This window comes from Vanacampus margaritifer, chromosome 1 (genome assembly GCF_051991255.1).
Source record: "Vanacampus margaritifer isolate UIUO_Vmar chromosome 1, RoL_Vmar_1.0, whole genome shotgun sequence".
NCBI lineage: Eukaryota > Metazoa > Chordata > Actinopteri > Syngnathiformes > Syngnathidae > Vanacampus > Vanacampus margaritifer.
In genome coordinates, this window is record NC_135432.1 from 55,320,915 (window position 1) to 55,340,556 (window position 19,642).

General features: G+C 37.6%; 1 protein-coding gene across 4 annotated transcripts in view; it reads left to right on the forward strand.

Annotated features, from left to right (window-relative positions):
* The first annotated feature begins 3,789 nt into the window (after window positions 1-3,789).
* The window catches only part of dnajc17 (DnaJ (Hsp40) homolog, subfamily C, member 17), a 61,933-nt gene continuing 46,080 nt past the window's right edge, over window positions 3,790-19,642 (forward strand). For all 4 annotated transcript variants that reach the window (XR_013290475.1, XR_013290477.1, XR_013290478.1 and 1 more), the window contains exons 1-10: window positions 3,790-3,980; window positions 10,188-10,257; window positions 11,623-11,681; window positions 11,783-11,870; window positions 12,013-12,089; window positions 12,849-12,966; window positions 13,703-13,752; window positions 14,912-14,989; window positions 16,338-16,418; window positions 17,058-17,159. Coding sequence is in view for 1 of the 4 variants with exons in the window: in XM_077555375.1 (XP_077411501.1) it covers window positions 3,900-3,980; window positions 10,188-10,257; window positions 11,623-11,681; window positions 11,783-11,870; window positions 12,013-12,089; window positions 12,849-12,966; window positions 13,703-13,752; window positions 14,912-14,989; window positions 16,338-16,418; window positions 17,058-17,159 (804 nt within the window). In the remaining 3 variants the exon portion in view is untranslated. The remainder of the gene's footprint in view (window positions 3,981-10,187; window positions 10,258-11,622; window positions 11,682-11,782; window positions 11,871-12,012; window positions 12,090-12,848; window positions 12,967-13,702; window positions 13,753-14,911; window positions 14,990-16,337; window positions 16,419-17,057; window positions 17,160-19,642) is intronic.

Consider the following 19,642-nt stretch of genomic DNA (forward strand, 5'->3'; position numbering starts at 1 on the left):
CGTAGAAGTAAACGCGAGGTACCAACATCCGCTCGTGCCTTTCGCAATAAAGTAATGACGTGACGACAGGAGAACGCAACTCAAACTCGTTTCCTGTGGTTGCTGGCAGATAAACGTGATTACAACGCACAACATGGGTCGTTGCCTTGACAAAAGTTGATTGGAAGTTTATTTAACACGGTGCTAAAGCTAATAATTAAAGATAACGGCAAAGTTAAACTACAAGAACTGAACCACTTCCGCTTGCGACGAAATTCAACAACCCAACTCAAAAGCAATGTTCAATCGATGTTGGTTACAGAAAGTACCTCTCGTCTCTCAATCAATTTTGAGGACGCTGTATTATTTTGAAAGTACTCACATACAGTAGTTTCCTGTCCTAACCCACCCGCTATTTTTTTTTATCTTCCTGCGGTTTCTGAAGCTGTCTGCAGCCAGGCAGTGGTGTGGTGGCGGTGGGCCGACCTTCTCCTACACACTCTCCATCCTTGGCAGCTGGAGCCGATCGGGCAGTTGAATCATTCCATACCTAAATAATAGTACAAATACAGAAAAAGACTCTGGTAAAAGTTACTGGTTCTTTAGTTACTTAAAACGAGCATAGACTTAAAGTAAAAATGTCAATATATACAATACCCGTTTTGACAACAATGGGGGAATTTTTTATTTATTTATTTATTTATTTTTTACTGCTAGCCTAGCATTTGCTCAGGCTTTAATGCTATCAAAACAAGTTCCCATGGCTTTGCTAACATTTTAAACTGACTATAAAAATGCTACATAAAACAACTGAAAATATACACTTCACAATATTTGCCATAAATGATTTTTATAGCCTACAACATCAAACAATTCTCTTTAATAAGACCATGCAAGGGATATCTTGCAACTCCAAATCTTTGTTAATACTGCCTGGTTCGTGTTCCTCCATATCACTCCTCTGCTGTTCTCGGAGTATTTTGACAAAGTAAAGGAGTACAAAGTAAAGATATCTGATGTCTTTATGGTTCAGACATATCCATTTTGTGAAATTATAAATAAACAGTTCTGTGGAAATTATGGTTCAGACATATCCATTTTGTGAAACTATAAATAAACAGTTCTGTGGAAAACCTTCATTACATCGGTCCGTCGTTGACTAATGCCCAACCTTCGGCGAGTGCTTTATGACGCAAAACCTTGTCAAAATACACAAACTGAGAAGAACCGTCTCTATTGACGGATGTAAACCTGCTTCAGACGGTGTTCAGTCTGGGTATTTTTTTTCGATGCATTGTCTCATAAAGCACTCACCAAATCCGTAACGTAAGGTGTGTAATAGAAAATGCCCTAGGCGATGTGCAACACAGTCTGGCAAATTCTCATAAGGTAAACTAGCCTTGCCCGGCAAAAAATGACAATGGGCCAATTAACGCCAAGCGCATGTGCAGCTGTCCACCAAAATAGGGCCTATATTACTCCTACCCGCCACGAAGAGAAAGGGAGTAGCAAAGAGGGTTTTATTAGCATCTAGTAAATATTTTCAAGAGTAAATTTCTGCTAAAGTCTTTTACATGTTATGAAATACATTTAAGGCCCAAAAATAAGTCCAGGGTTGATTTTTTTGTTTTGTTTTTTGTTTTATTGACTAACAGTTTAGTCACGGACTTTCCCATAAAATTTCCTTCTTCTCTTTCATAAATCCGGGGAGGAAATTGTGTTAAAATGTACAAAACAGTGAAAATTTGCCTAACAGAGAACTCAGCATTCCTAAAGTTCTGATCCTGAAACAACCTCTGGTCTAGACCAATCTTGTCTGAAGAGACAAGTCAAGGCATCCAAGCGAGCATGCCAAGGGAGTAGCTATGCTTTTATTTTTCATCTGACAACAGTGAAGATAAGCAAGTGTTTGGTCAAGAATGTACAGCAGTTTTGCACAATGCAAAACCTGCATGCTGCTGGGAGAATTGAAAATTAGGAAAAATCACAACCATGTTCTACTGATATTTTCCCGTGTCCCATTATTAGTGGAAACTGATGATTAAAGATGCTTCAATTTGAACTCTTGCAGGGAAAGTACATGTCTCACTGTACAGCTGGAGCATACATTGTTATCACAGTGAGAGTGTGTACTTATCTGGAGGAACAAGGGGTGATTATTAGAAAGCACTGATAAATCACAAGTGTAAACAAATGCGCAATTGCTGCAATTCAGGTCTGGGCATGGTTTTATTCGGTATCTGCAGACACCATCAACTTAACAGCTGAGACAACTGTTCCACCTTAAGTACACTTGGGACTATCCTGACAACGTAAGAACTTAAACAGCTAAGTAAATGTACACTTAAGGTGTAAACTTCAATCAATAAAAATGCATGCAGAAGGGTTTGTCTCGTCTCAATGGTAATAGGATGCATTGATGGATGCAGGTGATCACAAATTTTGTCAACCATTAAAAGAGGCACAATGTGACTTTGTTCAGTGAATGCAAAGAGCTCCTTCACCATCTTTCTTTTGCCAAGTAGCTTTTAAAAACGAAGCACTCCTCCAACCTGAGTCAGGGCATGTTTGCTGATTCAGATCAGGACAGATCCTGCTGCTTACAGGAAATGTTGCAATAATGGATTATCTTGGCCATTAAGCTGAGTCATCATAGTGCCACAGAATTGCTGAAGAAAAACAGAGTACAGTAGTTCAACACATTTTTTTCATGATTTTTTCATCCATATCAGATTATTTTAAAAATGATTGTGGATAAAGATGTGTGCAATGCTTGATGTTTCACAATTTTAGACTGCTGCAATACAAGTAGGAATACTTTTGTTGAGATGATCCATCTATTTACCATACCACTTATTCTCACAACGCAAGCTGTGGATTAGACCAGAGGACAATTTAGATGAGCATGCATGTTTTAGGAATATGGGATGAAACCAGAGGATCAAGAGAAGACCCGCGCAAGCATGGGGAGAACATGCCAGCAACACACAAGAAGGCCAAAGCCCAATTTTAAATTCTAACCAAACTTTAAAAGAGCATGTGCTTACCTTACCACTTGTCAAACGTGGTGCCTGTATGTGATGTGTCTGTGTGTACATCATATAAGATTGTACCTTACTGTTTCATACATCTGATTAATCCAGGGTGTAGTCTTCATTTTTCTGGGATATAATCCAGCTCCCTGTGACCCTGAAAGGGATCAGTGGTACATAAAATTGATCTACAGTACAGTACAATATATGCCTGATGAGGCAGACGAGGATCCCTTACGCATGTTTTTTTTCTCTCCAATAATGGTAGTTATTCTGTGAATAAGACAACTGGCTTCTCACATTGCTCAACTGAAGTGACATATATTCTAAAACAGACATTTCAGTTCTTACTAATTTAATTTACAGTCAATGTAATTGTATGCTGTGTCCACTAGAGAGCGACAAACGACCAATTTTAAAGACGCGTGTAGAATTCTCACGCTGTTTTACTTTATCTACCGTGCGTATTGTACTTGTAAAATTGTACTTCTCACTCCCTTAAAAAAGTCAGTCATGTCAGGTGCATTTTTTGTTTACTCTTGTCTCCCCTTGACAAAAAGTTATAAATAGTTAATACATTTCTAGTGTTGGTAAGGAACGATAACTACTATATTACTGTATTATATATTACTATATTACTATATGTTTTTTTCAGTGATTATGAATGTGAAATGTAATTAATGTTTGAAGAACTTAAGACAATAGTGCGTTACACTTGGAGTGACGTAACAAATACGTAAAACTACATTTCCCAGGGTGCTTTGCCGGTTCTACGTCATTAGTAGTCGCCAGCCACAACAAACATTCCTCCAAACAGTCCACTGGGCGTCGTTTTCTATAGCTTTTATTGATATCTGGCATTTGTACGGAAACTTATAGTGGGAAGAAATGTCTGGAAAGGCAAAGGATATTCTGAAACTGGATCTTTATGGTTTGCTTGGAATTGAAAACACTGCTACAACGAAGGAGGTACGTACTGCATAAGCTAGCTAACCAGTTGATGCGTTTTACTAAGGGGTGCTACGTGTAATAATAATAATGTTGTATTATCTACACACAGTATTTATTTGCTTACAAATCTGGAAAATCCCACGGAAAAAAGGAGAGCATAACCATTACATACTTCATGTATGTAAGCAGTGAACTACAAATCATGGAGCGTGTATTCAGTGTTCTTTTGTCTGCATGGCTGAATGAATGCATACATTATTTTCGTGTCAACAATTTGCCTCTTAAGCAATTCAGGAAAAAAATAGGGTCTTAAAAACAATAATAAAACGCCAAACACAGAGCATGTATCGCACGTGTTTATTTCAGAAGGGCGCTAGGTGGCGACGCTGTACGAGTTTTAGTCGTAACGTCAAGTGGAAGGGAATCAAATAAAGTTAGACATTGACGGACGTGATCTCTGAAATAATCTCCAAAGATAATGTGGTAATTTTATATTCGAATGGCAATGTAAATGTGTGGCTGATTTGACATTTGCTGAACATCCTTTCATTCATTCATTATTTGTACGGTTTATGCTCACTAGGGTCGCAAATTGCCTTTCTCTCCTTCCTTTTGTCCATTTCCTCTTCATCTTATTCTACATTCCAAAGTGGTTCACCATCTTACTGTCGGCCCCTTGTTCATCATCTCCCTTCTAAACATCCAACATATAAAATCCACAAGCTCGATGGCAAATCAACATTGTTGCCAAAATAAGGGAAGCAGTCAATTTCTTAATTGGAAAAAAGTCCTCTTTTACAGACAATTATACTGGAAGAACTTAGTGGTTGTTTTGGGGCCAGAATTAAGAAGTACTGTAGACCGACCGGTTCTGTGAGGTCTGTTGATTGCTGAGAGGGATGCAACATTTTTGTGGCCGGTACATTTAGTCTGTGGGGGGCTTTTCAATGAAGACAGATGTCAGCTGATGGGCAGTTATTTGGCCTCCTCCTCGACCACAGCTGTCTGTCATGTTGTTGATCACAAAGAAGGTAAGTGGCTCATCCCAGATCACATTTTTGTGGATTTCATCATGGCTTGTAATGCTACTGCATTGACATACGAGATTTGCATTCTTCATCTTGCGCTTCCATTTTGTTGTCACTTCTGTCAACTGATGAATGCTGCGGTAGCTGGCACATTCGAGTCTATGATTGGCCAATTTTATAATAGTAGTGTGCACATACGTATTTACTTTGTACCCATGTATATCAACAAGCATTAGATCACAATGACCTCAAGGAAGATTTAACCTTGACTATTGGTGAGACAAAGTAAAAAAAAAACAAAAAAACACTCTTAATTAACCCCTAGGCGTTATTTGTCCATTTTCTGGCTTTTTTCTGTTTTTCATCAAAGAAAAAGCATTTGAAAAAAATACACTAGGGACCTGACATTTTACCAGGATTGTTTAAAAATGTAGAAGTTCAAATTGGCGCCATGCTGTATTTTCTAATTATTACCAAACAGCAGGGAGAGAGTCACACAAAGTTGTTGTAATAATGCCCGATTTTGGCTCATTGACTCCCATTATAAATCACAGTTTTTGATATGCTGTTAACCTGATGTGTTATAATGCATTTTCCGTGATTACTGATGCAATCGCTTCTTTGACGAGTCATAAACATGAAAATAGAGGAATTTGTGTGTTTAGAGTGTTAACACAAAAATCCACTAGGTGGCGTCAAAGGCTAATAAATGAATACAAAATGCATGCATACATTTTTTTTATTGTTATGACTTATGGACTTATTCAAGCCTCTAAATATGTCATATGAAATATTCAAATTAGACCTTTATTTTTTCCTTTATACAGCATAGTTAATTTTGCTGTTAGCATAATACTGCTATTATTGTCCATAGAGGGCATTAAAAAAAAAAAAAAAATTTAAAAACTATATATGAATAGATAGGTCTGATGCCAGTGAACATTTTGAACGGTTGAAAGTGAAAAAAAAATATTCATAAATGACTAAGTTATCACACTTCAAAGGAAATGCCAGATTTTGGCAAAAACTACAAGAATTTAATCAAACTATAATAACGCCCAGGGGTTAAGCAAGATGTTGGCACGATAATGCTTCATTGTTTGGCGATCTTAAGCAGTGTTGTTTGTGATAAACATCATTTTGGCTACAATATAGCCAAAGGTTCAACCTTGGTTTCATGGGACCATAATAACACATTTTCCTACATTTGAGTGTACAATTTTGTGTTGGTCTAATGAAGCCAAGGTTAAAACATTTTTTTTCAAGAAAAGCCTTCTAGAGAAATTACTTACTAAAAAGGTACTTTTAATAATAGTGAAGTGTGTGCTGACTAGGGGTGTTCGGAAAAATCCATTCGGCAATATATCGCAATATTACAGCGCACAATTCTTGAATCGATTCAATATGCGGCCGAATCGATTTTCAAAAATCAATTTTCTATGGGAATATTCAACAAAACGTCTTACTTGGGGTTAGGATTTACACATTAAGTATGGAAGAATGTTATATTAATGGAACATTAAGCCTTAATATTTTTCAGTGCTGTTCAAACATGAAACAGACTGCAACCTGAATTTTCAGATAATAAATACATTTTCATACAAATCTTACAGTGTACATGTACAAGTTTACTGATTAGTATTTTCTAAATTTGGGTTAAAAAAATCACAATAATCAATTAATAGATTCATATCGGGATTAATCGGTATCGAATTGAACCGTAAACCTATGAATCGTGATACGAATCGAATCGCCAGGTATTAGGCAATTCACACCCCTTATGGTTAGAGTTGTTTATTTTTATTTCCTCTCTTGAAATGGTGTAAAAACAATCAATTGACTCAAATTATAGGTCACATTAACGGTTAGAAAAGTATAAAAAAAAATTATATCACACGATCGTGGTATTTAAACAGGGGTGTGTAGACCTTTTAAAACCACAATATATCCTGTGGTGTGTTGTGTCTTAAATATGGGAATACCTGGTGTGTTGCAGTTAACAGACATCCTACATGCCTGGAAGATATATTTGCTAAGTAAGAGCATCTGACATTACTTTATTATTTGTAATAGATTTAAACCCACTACATGGAGGTAATTTTTTTTTTTTACCCAGTTCATTGAACGTGTTTATAACATATTTTATGTTCTCTCTCCTTATATGTACACTTCCGCCGCGGTTATTTTCAGCACATTAATTTGATGTCCTGAGCAGCACATTTGCTCATAAAAAAAAAAACTTAAGTGCCAATACAAAAATGTATTGCAGGCCACAATTGATTTAAAGCAGAATTTCACTTCATTTTGTGAGTGTTTTGACAAATATGATATATGATGATATAATGAACTAGGGGTGTGCCCCAAAAAATCGATTCTCATAAGAATCACAATTCTCATTTAGTACAATTCAGAATCAATTTTAAATGATTCGATTTTGATTTTTCCTGATTCGATTCACTTTAATTGAATCCAATATTGATTCATTATGGAACATCAATCCGTCTTAAATACCAGGGACATGATAAAAACAAGTCTACTGTACACAGTAGACAAACGTTGACATCAGCACGGATTATATCAAAATATTTTCATAATTCTAAATCAATAATTGTAAATATAAATGTAAAATATTCTGAATTATTGTCCTAAAGTGCAATAAGTCAATGCTTTCAAAGATGTAAGAAAATAATTTTAAATTAATGTGAACAGCAAATTTCTAGAAACCAGTTTGACTAAAAAAAATCTTTAAAATTCTATTTTCTTATGAATTTATGGGAAAAAGAGATATTAAAATAACCGATTCATGATTTTATGAATCAATATCAGGCTCAAAAAGGAACATTTATTTGATATCGATCATTCAATTTTTTAAAACCCAGCCCTAAAAAGTACTAGTGGTATCAGTACTTGGTATCGGTGTCTGTGACTACTTAAGAGTTGAGTACTTGAGTCGTACGGGTATTGGACTAAAAAGAGTGGTATCGATTGAACATCCCTATTGAATGTAGTTGTTTTGTTGCAAACTATAGCAGTATTCAGTCTAATGCAGTGTAAGCCACGTTTGTTCGTAGTCTCTGAATATTGTATACTACTGAAGTCATCCATTTTCCCTGTAGATCATTGTGAGAAGGATGTTGTTACAAACTCTTCTGGACACTGGAGAGAAAATAAATTGAACATTTGAAAAAAAGTGTTTAAAACTACAAAATATTTTGTCGATAAAAATATGAAACAATGTACACTATATACTCCGTTTCTTTGCTTGCAAGATGCGAATTATAGCAGGCAAAGTTTTGAACATACTTTAGTGTTGCTTGAGCCAAAAAAAAACAAAAGAACTCGTAAAAAGGATTTTTTTTTTTTTTTGCTGTTTCATTTGATTTTGTGAAATGTGCTTCGGCCAAGTGTCCTTTCTAGTAACATTTGAATGTCAATAAATTAAAATTTGTTCCAATCTCATAATATTTAAATGTCAGTACATTACAGTTTGTTACAACTTGAGATTTACAGGACACAGAAAAAAAGAGGAACAGGCAGAGGGGGGCGAAAGGGGGAAAGTAGGCTTAGGACAATAATAAGCGCGTGTATGGCACCATTCCCCAGCTTTGCGTGTCAGTTTGGAGCCGTACAAAGTGTTTGCCAAGCATCAAGGCGAAAAGCTGCCTAATGATGACTGCTCTCTCCTTGAGCTATTTATTGTTTGAACCATACATGAAAAAATGGAGTGAGAAGACACGATTTATGGCTCTTACCACCAGTCAGCACGAAAAGAGCAACAATAAATTCATGCCAAGGGGCCAAGGTGTTTGTTTTAAAATGACTAATGAGGGGTGCTTCATTTGACCTGTAACGTATTGGCAGGAGACTGATTAATGCTGAAAGGGGCTATCGGAACATAATGCAGAACAGAGGCAAAGCTGCCTGAGACCAATGGAAGAGTATAATTATAACTTGTGCAAAAACAATGATGTTTTTTTTTGTGTGTGCGCAGAAAGCTGTAGAGTGTCACCATCACCAACTCTCTTCCAATAATAAGAGCTATTTTTGACCATAACTAATTACAAGATTGATCAAAGTATGATTCACATTCCAGCCAATGACCCTAAGTTGTTTTTTTTTTTTAAACACAATTTATAAGTAAACCATTAAGTTATCTGAGCCCCAGGGCGGTGGGTGGTGTCTGGTCGGTGCTGGATTTCACTTTCCTTTCTTTTCTTTGGTCCTTCCTCGGGTCTCCTGACGGCCTCATGACTCTGGCTGGAAGTGTTCGGTTTAGGGAAACGGTATGGGATTTTTAAATAGGTTTTAGGTGAACTAATGAATACACGCACACACACACACACGCACATACACATACTCACCGACATACAAAATAAAAAATAAATAAAATAAAAAGAGAGAGCAATCATGATGACATGTCAAATCGGTAAAATTACCGAATGAACAATACTGAGCTCTCCAGAAAAAAAAAAAAAGAGCCCCACAAAAGTTTTGTCTACCAGCTTGATATTGGTGGCATTCCCATGGTTATTCTTGATAATGGCAATCTGTCTGTCTGTCTGTTATTTTAGCGTTTTTAAGAAGTTTAACTATTGATGGAGTAGTGCTCATCTCACATTTATATAAAACTAACCGTACCGATTCCTAGTTGTTTTTTTTTCAACGTGTAAAAGCTGCCCTGCCATTGGTTCAGAACATTCAAGGGCCGATAGGATATTTTTTCAGAAAAAAAAAAAAAAGAAGGATATTTTGGCACGGCATGCAGTGAACATGTCGAGCAAGACACAAAATGCTGCCTCCAAAGTCCTATATTAGCGTCGGTAAAAAGGGTATCGGCAGGTTACTTTTTAGTACTTGCCTATGCCGATACCACTGTTTGAATGCAGAGTATCGAGGCCTCTCCCGATAGCGGTATTGGTATCAAAACAACATTAGTTGCTATGTGGCGCAGCGGTTCCTTTGTATTAATGTCTCAGAGGGACAAGAAACAGGATCAGCTCAGGTGTTGATTTCATCCAAAGAACACAACCCTGATGTGAACTTAAACAGACAGGGTTGTGAAAAATAGAATGTTACTTTAACTTTTGCCAAAAACCCGTGCCAAAGTGGATGCCGTAGCTGTAGTTGTTTTTGTGTCCTCTTGAACACGTTCCACTACATATTGTACCATATAGTAAGTGTTATTCTCTTCTTTTAGATCAAAAAAGCCTACCGACAGAAAGCTTTAAAATGCCATCCAGACAAGAACCCCGACAACCCAAAAGCAGGTAAGTGAACTTTTTTGAGCGTGATTGTACCCCTCGAACCATCAACCAGTCAGTCATATAATGTAAAGGTCAATTAAGTTTTTTTTCTTCTGCAGAGCTCAGTATTGTTCATTCGGTAATTTTACCGATTTGACATGTCATCATCATTGCTCTCTTTTTTTAAATTTTTAAATTTTTTTATTAAATTTTGTATGTGGGTGAGTGGATTTCACTTTCCTTTCTTTTCATTGGTCCTTCCTCGGGTCTCTTGACGGCCTCACGACTCTGGCTGGAAGTGTTCGGTTTAGGTGAACGGTATGGGATTTTTTAATAGGTTTTAGGTGAACTAATGAATACACACACACTCACACACGCGCACACACACATACTCACCCACGTAAAGGTCAATTAAGATCTACAATTTCTAGCCAAATGGACCAGTCAAATTACAATTTTGCTTTTTTAAATCGTCTGGCTGGCAGTTGCAAACCCATAAATGTATCACACAAGGAAATCTGTTTTTTGTCAGACTGTCAAAAAGACACCTTGAAAAAAAGGCTGTCCAGTATTTCAAGTGAGGTTTATGTGGCTTTTGGATGGCTCAGACAATTGTTGATTATGTCATGCGGGAGAAAATGGGAAATTGGTGGGGTTGGGGCTTGAGTGGGATAATGTAAAAGCAGGGGGTCGGTTTCCCAGAAATGGAAAAGAAGCGGTTTGGAGGGCCTCAACACTTGAACCCACATATGGACAGACTTTGTCCCAATCGCACGAGACTGCAACCAGTCTGGGATGTGCCGGCTCTCTGGGGAAGGTTGCATGCATTTGTGAGGTGAGTTAAGGGGTCATGCTTTTTTTTTTTTTTGGTTCGGGGTCACCCATGTCCATCCCCTTGATTTGCCTCTTTTAGGCATCACTGAGTTTCATTGTTGCCTAACTGACCCAGATCCTCCTGTTAGTTAGAATTTGCCAATCCCAACCGGGAGTAACCGCGCCGCCCTGCCAGACCTCCCATAAGACGATAATTAAGTTTGGCTGGTACGGTGCAGCAGCGTTGCATGACAAGGGAGCAGTTGTGGTCTTCTTGTATGCTTTTGTGTGTGTGTCAAATGACAACTGAGACGGTGGGGAATATCGCGTGGTAGTGATGATTGCGGCGTTGGCCCCTCTCGGCGCGCTAATGGAAGACATGGAGCCGGTGCGGCATTGCAGGCTCGTCACTTGAGATATTGTGGCTGTTTTGGCACTTGACGACATCAGGCCGCTAGACTTCTCAAAACCTGTGCATCAAAGTTACAAATTGAGCTGTGTGATTTTCTTTGAGAAACACATTTTGTGGGTTTCGGTTTCAATGTTGTTTTATTTCTTCCCTCTGCTTTGGTCTAGCGGAGCTCTTCCACCAGTTGTCTCAGGCTTTGGAGGTGCTTACTGATGCTGCCGCCAAGGTAGGTGCACTAAGTCTCCCTACACTTCTTGCATGGCTTGTGATATGCACACTCACAAAGACACAAATCATTTATCCCGGCATTCACGATGGTGTTTTCAGGCCGCCTATGACAAAGTTTGCGCTGCCAAAAAACAAGCTGAGGAACGAAACCGCAAACTTGATGACAAGAGAAAGAAGATTAAGCTTGGTAGGTTCCCAGTAGAAAAGGCCAATGGCAACTGGTTTGTCAACTTATAATGCATCACATAAATATTTTTTTTAAAGTGTTGTAAAAAATTATTTGTGTTGAACCGCATACACTCTCAAAGAGGGCCTTTATCTCTTGACAGATCTTGAGGCAAGAGAGCGACAAGCAGAAGCTGAGACTCAAGACGAAGTGGAAATCACAAGAACACTTGAAGAAGAGGTGAGGAATGACCGGCTAAAGAGAGAACATAGAGGCTGAGAGTACACATTTGTTTCCAACTTTATTCCAATACAGTACATTACAAGAAAATCACTTGTGGTCTTTATTCAGTTTTCCATCAATTTCCCGATTCTTATTGCGTTGAAAGCTTCCAAAGTTTGGGGCCATAAACAGATGCATCATCTTTTCACTGCCATAGCACAATAATGTGTAAAAAGCCATTAGGTGATGTTGCATGGCTCGGTACAGTTCAGAAAGGCAGTGATAAATGAAAATGGTGTACACGCTTCCAGGTTGAGTCATATTATATGATGCTTATATGGCTTCTTGCCTTTGGTGTGGACAGAAACTCACCAGTAGGGGGCACCGTCCTATTTTCAATCAAGTCCCAAGATTTCACTCTTTTTTTCCTTCTTTTAATTTTTTTTTTTTTTTATGACTGCTCTTTTTACATAAATATTACTTTGCAAAGCCGATTCGAACAATATTATCAGCTTGTAGATATCTGCATCTCCTACTCACTCATGATTGGAAATGTTTTACTTTTAATCGTGAATATAGGAATTTTATCTTATCTACCCCTCTGTAAACTTCATCTTCTCTAATCGTTTTATTATGATTGTTATTGTTACTATGTTTTTTAAAATTTTTTTTTACTTATTGACATTGATTTATTGCCGCTAAATAAAAAGCCAAGATTCATATTTTTCCATCCCTGTAAGTTGTTTCATCTTTGTATTGTATGTCTTTTTCCACCAGATTACTCGCTTGAGGGAGGAGGGATGCAGACTGCTTGAGGAAGAACAGAGGCTCATCAAAGAGCGAATCCAAAGAGAAAGGGAAGAGCAGCAGAACGGGGGAGATTACCGTCACAGAAGTACTTACATTTTTAATTTATAACCTGATGCATTGTGTTAGTTCGCGGGGCAAACAGACCAAGTCTGTTCTGTCTTGCCTGCTTGAGTTGAATTTGCACTAACAAAATTGTTTTACTTCTTATTTGAGTGAACCCCTGTAATCAAACTGTCAGTACAACTATCAGCATTCACCAGGTGGCCTGTGATTTAACCAAATATTAGTCGCACACTCAAAAACAATAAGTAGATGTATATTTTCTTGGCAGGAAGATATTTTGGCATGTTTTTCTAGGAATGCCGAACATCAAGCACACACATGCAAGCGTGCACGCACTCCAACCTCGAATTTGACCTCGTGAGCACATCTTTGCATGAAAACTCGTGTGTTCCCATGTTGAAGACGCGAGGGGAAAAAAATAGTCTAATAAATCAGTTGTATGGATGTATGTGAAGGTAAGGGAAGTCGGGAGTGTTGGCCCGAGATTAGACCTCTTTTTGTGGTTGCGCAATTACTCACGCGAAGTCAGCACATCTTCAACTTGCACGCACTCAGGCCCCCCAAAGTCTGAAGCTGCGCTCTCGCTCTCAAGAGGCACTCTCTACATCATAAGTCTGTGGCATTCACCATGTGACAGCCAAAATAAAACGGCTATCCATATGAATTAGTCCCATGTCTGCCTGAACAAAACATTTGTTTCTTTATCTTTTGACTTTTTCAATTAATGCCTCATGTTTAGTTTTTTTTTTCTCCCTCAGACTCTGGACCAGGAAGATGTTCCAGAAGCAACGTCACTCCTAAATTAAAGGTAGATCTGTGTGGGTTTTAGTCGGATGACAAGGCTGGGAAGAAAGTAAATGATGAGATTTGAGATTCTGTCTCCAATCCCTCATCTGAAATTTCTGAAAGTGCAGGACGAGCTCTAACAATCTCAGTTGATGTTAGAAGACATGACCAAAAAGGGCCTTTTTTTTTCTCTTTTTTTTTTACTCCTAGTAATGGCCTGACATATTAGCAGACACTGGGGATGTTAGCTAATGTTTTTAAACATTAAATCTGGTTTCCAAATTTGATAGCTGTCCAGCGCAGGAGGGAATTCCCTTATATTTTTGTGCTCAGTTAGAACAACAAACTGCAGCCTGGTGGCGGTTAATGTCAGGGCCCTCGTTCATGTACGTGAAGCATTAAGTGCATTGTATTTCAGGCGTACTGAGTTTGTGTTGGAAAGGCTGTGTTTTATATATGGTCAGACTCTAAATTCTTTCAGCCACCTCTCATCCTTGACAACACTTTGAAGTTAAAATTATTTTATTCCCTTTTAATGTATGCTTTAAAATTCATATAAACATTTTTTGGTTGTATATTAATATTTTATTCACTTTGAACCGAGAGAATTTTGAGCTGAAACCCAAGACATCACATCTAGCAAATACTTAACATTGACTTCTACCATTATTGTGGGTAAACGAGGCTGCATAAACATTCACATTCCCAGAAATCCGGCTTCTTCTTTGACAGCGAGCAGAGAACTGGAGTGGAATCAACATTTTGTGCTTGCCATCAATAATACTGCTTTATTTTGTGATATTTGCTGGGCCATAACACTGTGATTGATTGGAGAGGTTGCGTAAGATCTGGTTTTAGCAGCACAGGAATTTATGAATATCGTGCCTGTGTTGCAAGCTTTTTGTAGAAGCTAGTCCTCTCCAAAGAAGGCTTGCCCAGTAATCTCTAAAACATCATGTAATATGGAGGGAATCAAGCCGGAGTTAAAAAAAATATAGAACCTGTGTCTTAAAAAATATTCATTCAAATGGATATCAAGCTTTTAAACACTTTTTAAACACATAATACCATGAATCTACTCCCAGCATCTCCCGATCGCATGATAAGATATTATAATAACTTTTTTTTCATTCTGTGTATCATTCTCACTAACCTCCCTTCTGTTTTCATTTTCTTTTCAGTTGAAGTGGAAGTGTAAAAAGGATGACGATAGAAATGGTGGCTACTGTCAAGAGTTCATTCTTAAACTTCTACAAAAGGTAACGACAGATAAGGTTTGCAAGGACATTGAAAGTTAGAAGTTACTGATAAGATTTTGTAATAAAACACACCTACTCACTTTACCATGGCAAGATTGTTTGCGTAAAATATTGCAGGAAGAATATGAGTAAAATGTATAAAAAAAATAGTAAAATAAAAACATATATTCACATAATCTTACTTATAGTTTGTGGAGCTTACAAAATGTTTTTAACGCTGCTCATTTTAATGTGTTCCAATGCAGCGCTCCAAGGTATCAAACCTGTTTACAAATATGCACACATATGAGGGGCTGCATGACTTCAGAATTGTGTATAGTTTTTTTTCCCCTTTTAAACAAGGCCCATTAAGTTTTGTTGTGGTGAAAGTGCTGAGGGCAATGTTGCAGTGCCCTTTTTAAAGGCGTGCACGCCATTGTTCTTGCCCCTCTTACCAGGTGATTAAGCAGTGCCAAGGGAGGCACGAGGAAATGTGCTCTTCTCATGCAACTCATGCAACCACCTTCTGGTTCCATCCCTCACATGGCTATTGCAGGCATATGCCGGTTTGAAATGAGGATAGGGCAAGTGTCACTGACGTCAAGCTGTGTGGAAAAAGGCGTTTGAATTTCTCCCTAGCACGCACTCCTAGAAGAATCTAGGTAGGACGGCTGTGTCAGGGTTAAGACTGTGGAAAATGAGGCTGTTGCCTTTTTTGGAAGAAATGTAGGAGAAAAAAAAGTTTTTGTTTGACATGGCAAGCTGTAATGAGTGACAGTTAATAGTTTGAGTAAGAGAAATAGCCACCGCTGTGTGGGAAAACAAGTATGGAATGTGGAAGACTGCGTACGTGTCCTTGTGGCGTTTAGAATAATACATCTTCATTGTTCCTTTTCATTTGTGGGTGGTGGTTGTAATGTTCAGATATTTTTATTTCATGCAATGGGCCCCTTTGAGAATATTTTTTTTGTCACAGTCAGGCTAGCTCTGGAGTGTATTTGATAAGCATTAACATTAGAAGTCAGTTCAGAAAGTTTCATATTATGCTATTATTATTATTATTATTATTAATTCCTGCCTACAGTAGCCTGGATGTAAGCATACATATCTTATCTTATTCGATCACATGTATCCTCCTTTGGCGGCGCAGATAAAATGTTTACCTGAGTGGCACAGGAAATCGACAGTGTACAAATTGAACCCTAATGTTTATTCCACTATCTGTCTCGTTCTGAAGTGTTATCAGTGATCAGTATTCCAAACAAGATTTTTCTTGTTAAGGGATTAGAAATAATCTTCTAGTTTTTATATTCCTCTCTTCCACTGTTTGACATTTTTTTCCCTCTCATTTCTCATTTCTTACTTCTAGTATGGAGATATTTTGAACGTGATAGTATCAAGTAAGAAGAAAGGAAGCGCAATTGTTGAATTTGCGACTGTGAGGGCAGCTGTAAGTACCTCTTCTTCTAACAGTTCTTATTTTGCTTGTTAAGAACAAATAATATATGATGCCAACATTTGCATAGTTTCACATTTCTTCACACATTGATTCTTTGAAGTCCCATCTTACTAAGTTTAATGTAGTCTGATTAATTCAAACCATAACACCCAACGCAGATTCTTTACCCACAGGAACGTATCTGTTATGTCACTCAATGTTTGGTTAGTCATTTTATGAAGTTAATATAATTAATGCGAATTTGAGCTTGCGGGTGCAGGGTTTTTGTCAGTTTTCCACACTATCTATAACCAAAGGCCTTCTTTTGACGTGTTGTTGTTGCTTTTTTTTGCTTCCTGACCACAGCAATTGTTTTATTTATTATTATTATTATTTTTGCCCGAACATATCTGCCACTCTCCTGGTGCAGTCTCTTTTGTCTCTGACCACCGATGTTTAGGTTACAGCTTTTGTTTTTAATAGTAACACAAGTAGTGGATTCTCTTTCATTGTCTATTTTAGATGATAAATGTTCAGTATGTTGTCTGTATGTATTTTATATGTATGTAAAAAAAATTATGTATCTGGAAATCACAATAAGGATACATCTTTCTACCATCACCTCTTGATTATTATTTTTTTTATCCTTAGGAGCTGGCAATAAAGAATGAAAGTGGCCTGTGTGAAAATCCATTGAAGGTTTCGTGGCTTGAAGGCCAGCCAGAAGTTGCTCCTGCATCTCAGTCTACACAGGTACAGATTTATAGCAACTCAAAAGTGTTGGAATTCTATCCAAGATGTACACCAGCTTTTTATTAGGAAAATCCTCTCATGGTACTGATTCCAATAATAATATAATTTCCTAAACACTGTCTCACAAAAGAGAGGTATGTAAACCTTCTGCGGTTTAAATTTGTATCATCAGCTCTCAGCTTTTGCTACTATTGCCTGACTTTGAACAATTTGTTTGGTGAAATGATCTTCAGTTTATTTGCTTTAAAGTCGAGAGACTGTCGGCCATATTGGGTCCGCTGCTCATTTATGGTCCTGACCTGGAGGGCCCCCGGGAATGTTGTTCTTCACACAGTAACCCAGAGGGTGGTGCAGTGTGCTATAACACTAAGCTAGCACATATCACTAAATGGTAGCAATGTACCCTTTGCATACTGTAGCTCCTCAAATTGATACAATCTTTTTGATCATTTAAATCGAAACCTATAGATTGAAGAAGGAAGGAATGCTCTCTACGTTACTTCGTTTCATTAACTCATTTACTCCCAAAAATGTATAAATACGTTCTATTTTAAATGTTTTAAGTGTCCCAAAGACGTTTTTATACGTATTTCTGTTTGTTTGTTTTTTAATGCTAAAGCATACAGAAGGCGTTGATGCAGCCTCTCAACTGCAAAGAATGGTTGAAGAAATGGTAGTTATCACATAAACGGCCAGCAGGTGGCAGCAAGGCAAAAGAGATTAACCAGGGCCATGTTGAAAAAAAAAGCTCATTTACTCACAATTCTAAATAGATTTGTGAAAAATTATTAAACTTAGCTATATTTTAATGCTAATTTCTACAAAAAGGAAACAGATAGAAATATACTTTTCTTTCCTAATGAAAGAAGAGACTCTAATATTTTATTTATTTATTTATATTCTGTGGGCCTTGCAAAGTCAGTCAAAATTCCGTCAAACAGCCGGGAGTGAAGCTGATTGCTTCAGTGAAAATGGCTGGGAGTGAATGAGTTAAGCAATTTTGATATTTCTGTGTATTCTGTGTGCAAATGTATTGCCAATGAATTTTTAAAAAACACAGTAGTCCATGTTCGTCATTTCTAGAGGGATTTTTGCACCTGCATAAACCAAGAGAGTGTAATAAATTAATCAACTACTTAAATGATCCCACCACCTCTCTGAGTCTCTAGAGATAACAAACTCAGTTTCACCCTCTCAAGCCCCCTTGCCAAGTGAGATTTTGACTGTGCACTGGGAATTGTCATTCTAATCTTTTGAAATGTTATTACTGTAACCTAGTTAGCCTTACTGATAGCCAAGGCTGATTCGTTCATAGATTTAACTGTGCACCCGAGACCGAAAACAACACAGTTGTAGGGGGATTTTCAAATTAGTCTTCTCTGGGACGTGTTCTCAATAAGGACCCTCATGACATAATGTTGATCCACATCTGGTTTAAGGTCAGTGGCCAAAACCTTAGAGGACCCATCTCGTTGGATATTATCTGAAATCAAACAATTGGATCCCTCTCCTGTTATTTATCCCACTATCACCTCTTCACATCAGCCAGCTGCAAACACACAAGGAAAGGCTCTTGTGTGGAATAGCTTCCAGTCCAAATGTAGTGCTCTCCACAGGGAGCAGACACATGCACACATATTCAGTACACTACCTCAGACTCACAGGCCAAAATTGAGGCCTAAAAGAGTGGGGGCCTTACGTTTTCCTTGATGACTCTGCCTCAGTATCAACTGGGTTCTACCGGTAATTATTATTGTAACGTAGTGTTTTTAAAGGTACGCTGTTGTCTCCCACAGATCACAAAACAGATGACACCTGCTCTTTCTGTCATTGTGGTGTTTTTTTTTCCAGAAGTCAGATTGATTGGTTGATCAAGTAGATGCATGTTGCTGTCACCTATTTTCTTGTTACTGCGGGTATTATTAATGTGAACTTATTAAAAGGTTTCCATCCTTCTTATGTAGAAACATTCCCATGATCCTGATTTAAAAATAATTTCTGGTAAATTGTCATATTTTTTTATTTTTATTTAGAGAATATCAGAAAATCCAGAATGAAACTGAGATAAACTATCACTCTTAATGATGCATAACTACTCACATCTCTATAATACAGTATCACGTTCAACAAATTGTCAAAAGTAATGCTTCTGCACAAAGATGTGCTACACGCTACATCGTGAATAGGTATTTATTGCATCTTCTACAATAGTATACCATATTTAAAGGGAATCCATTATGTTTATGTTTGTGCATGTCCACACTTGGTTCGTCCTACAAGAACTGGAGAGGCATTGCCGACTTGTCATGACACAAACCAAATGCAGCAAATCATCCCCTCTGGAATTGTTTTGATAGCTCATCAGTTTTATAGTGCTTGAAAATGGCATACTTTCACCCAAGTTAGCACTGAAAGTCTGGAGGAAATAAACTTTTAAGTAAGTCATCAAGTGTATATAGCGTGCCTCTTTAAATATAGGTGAT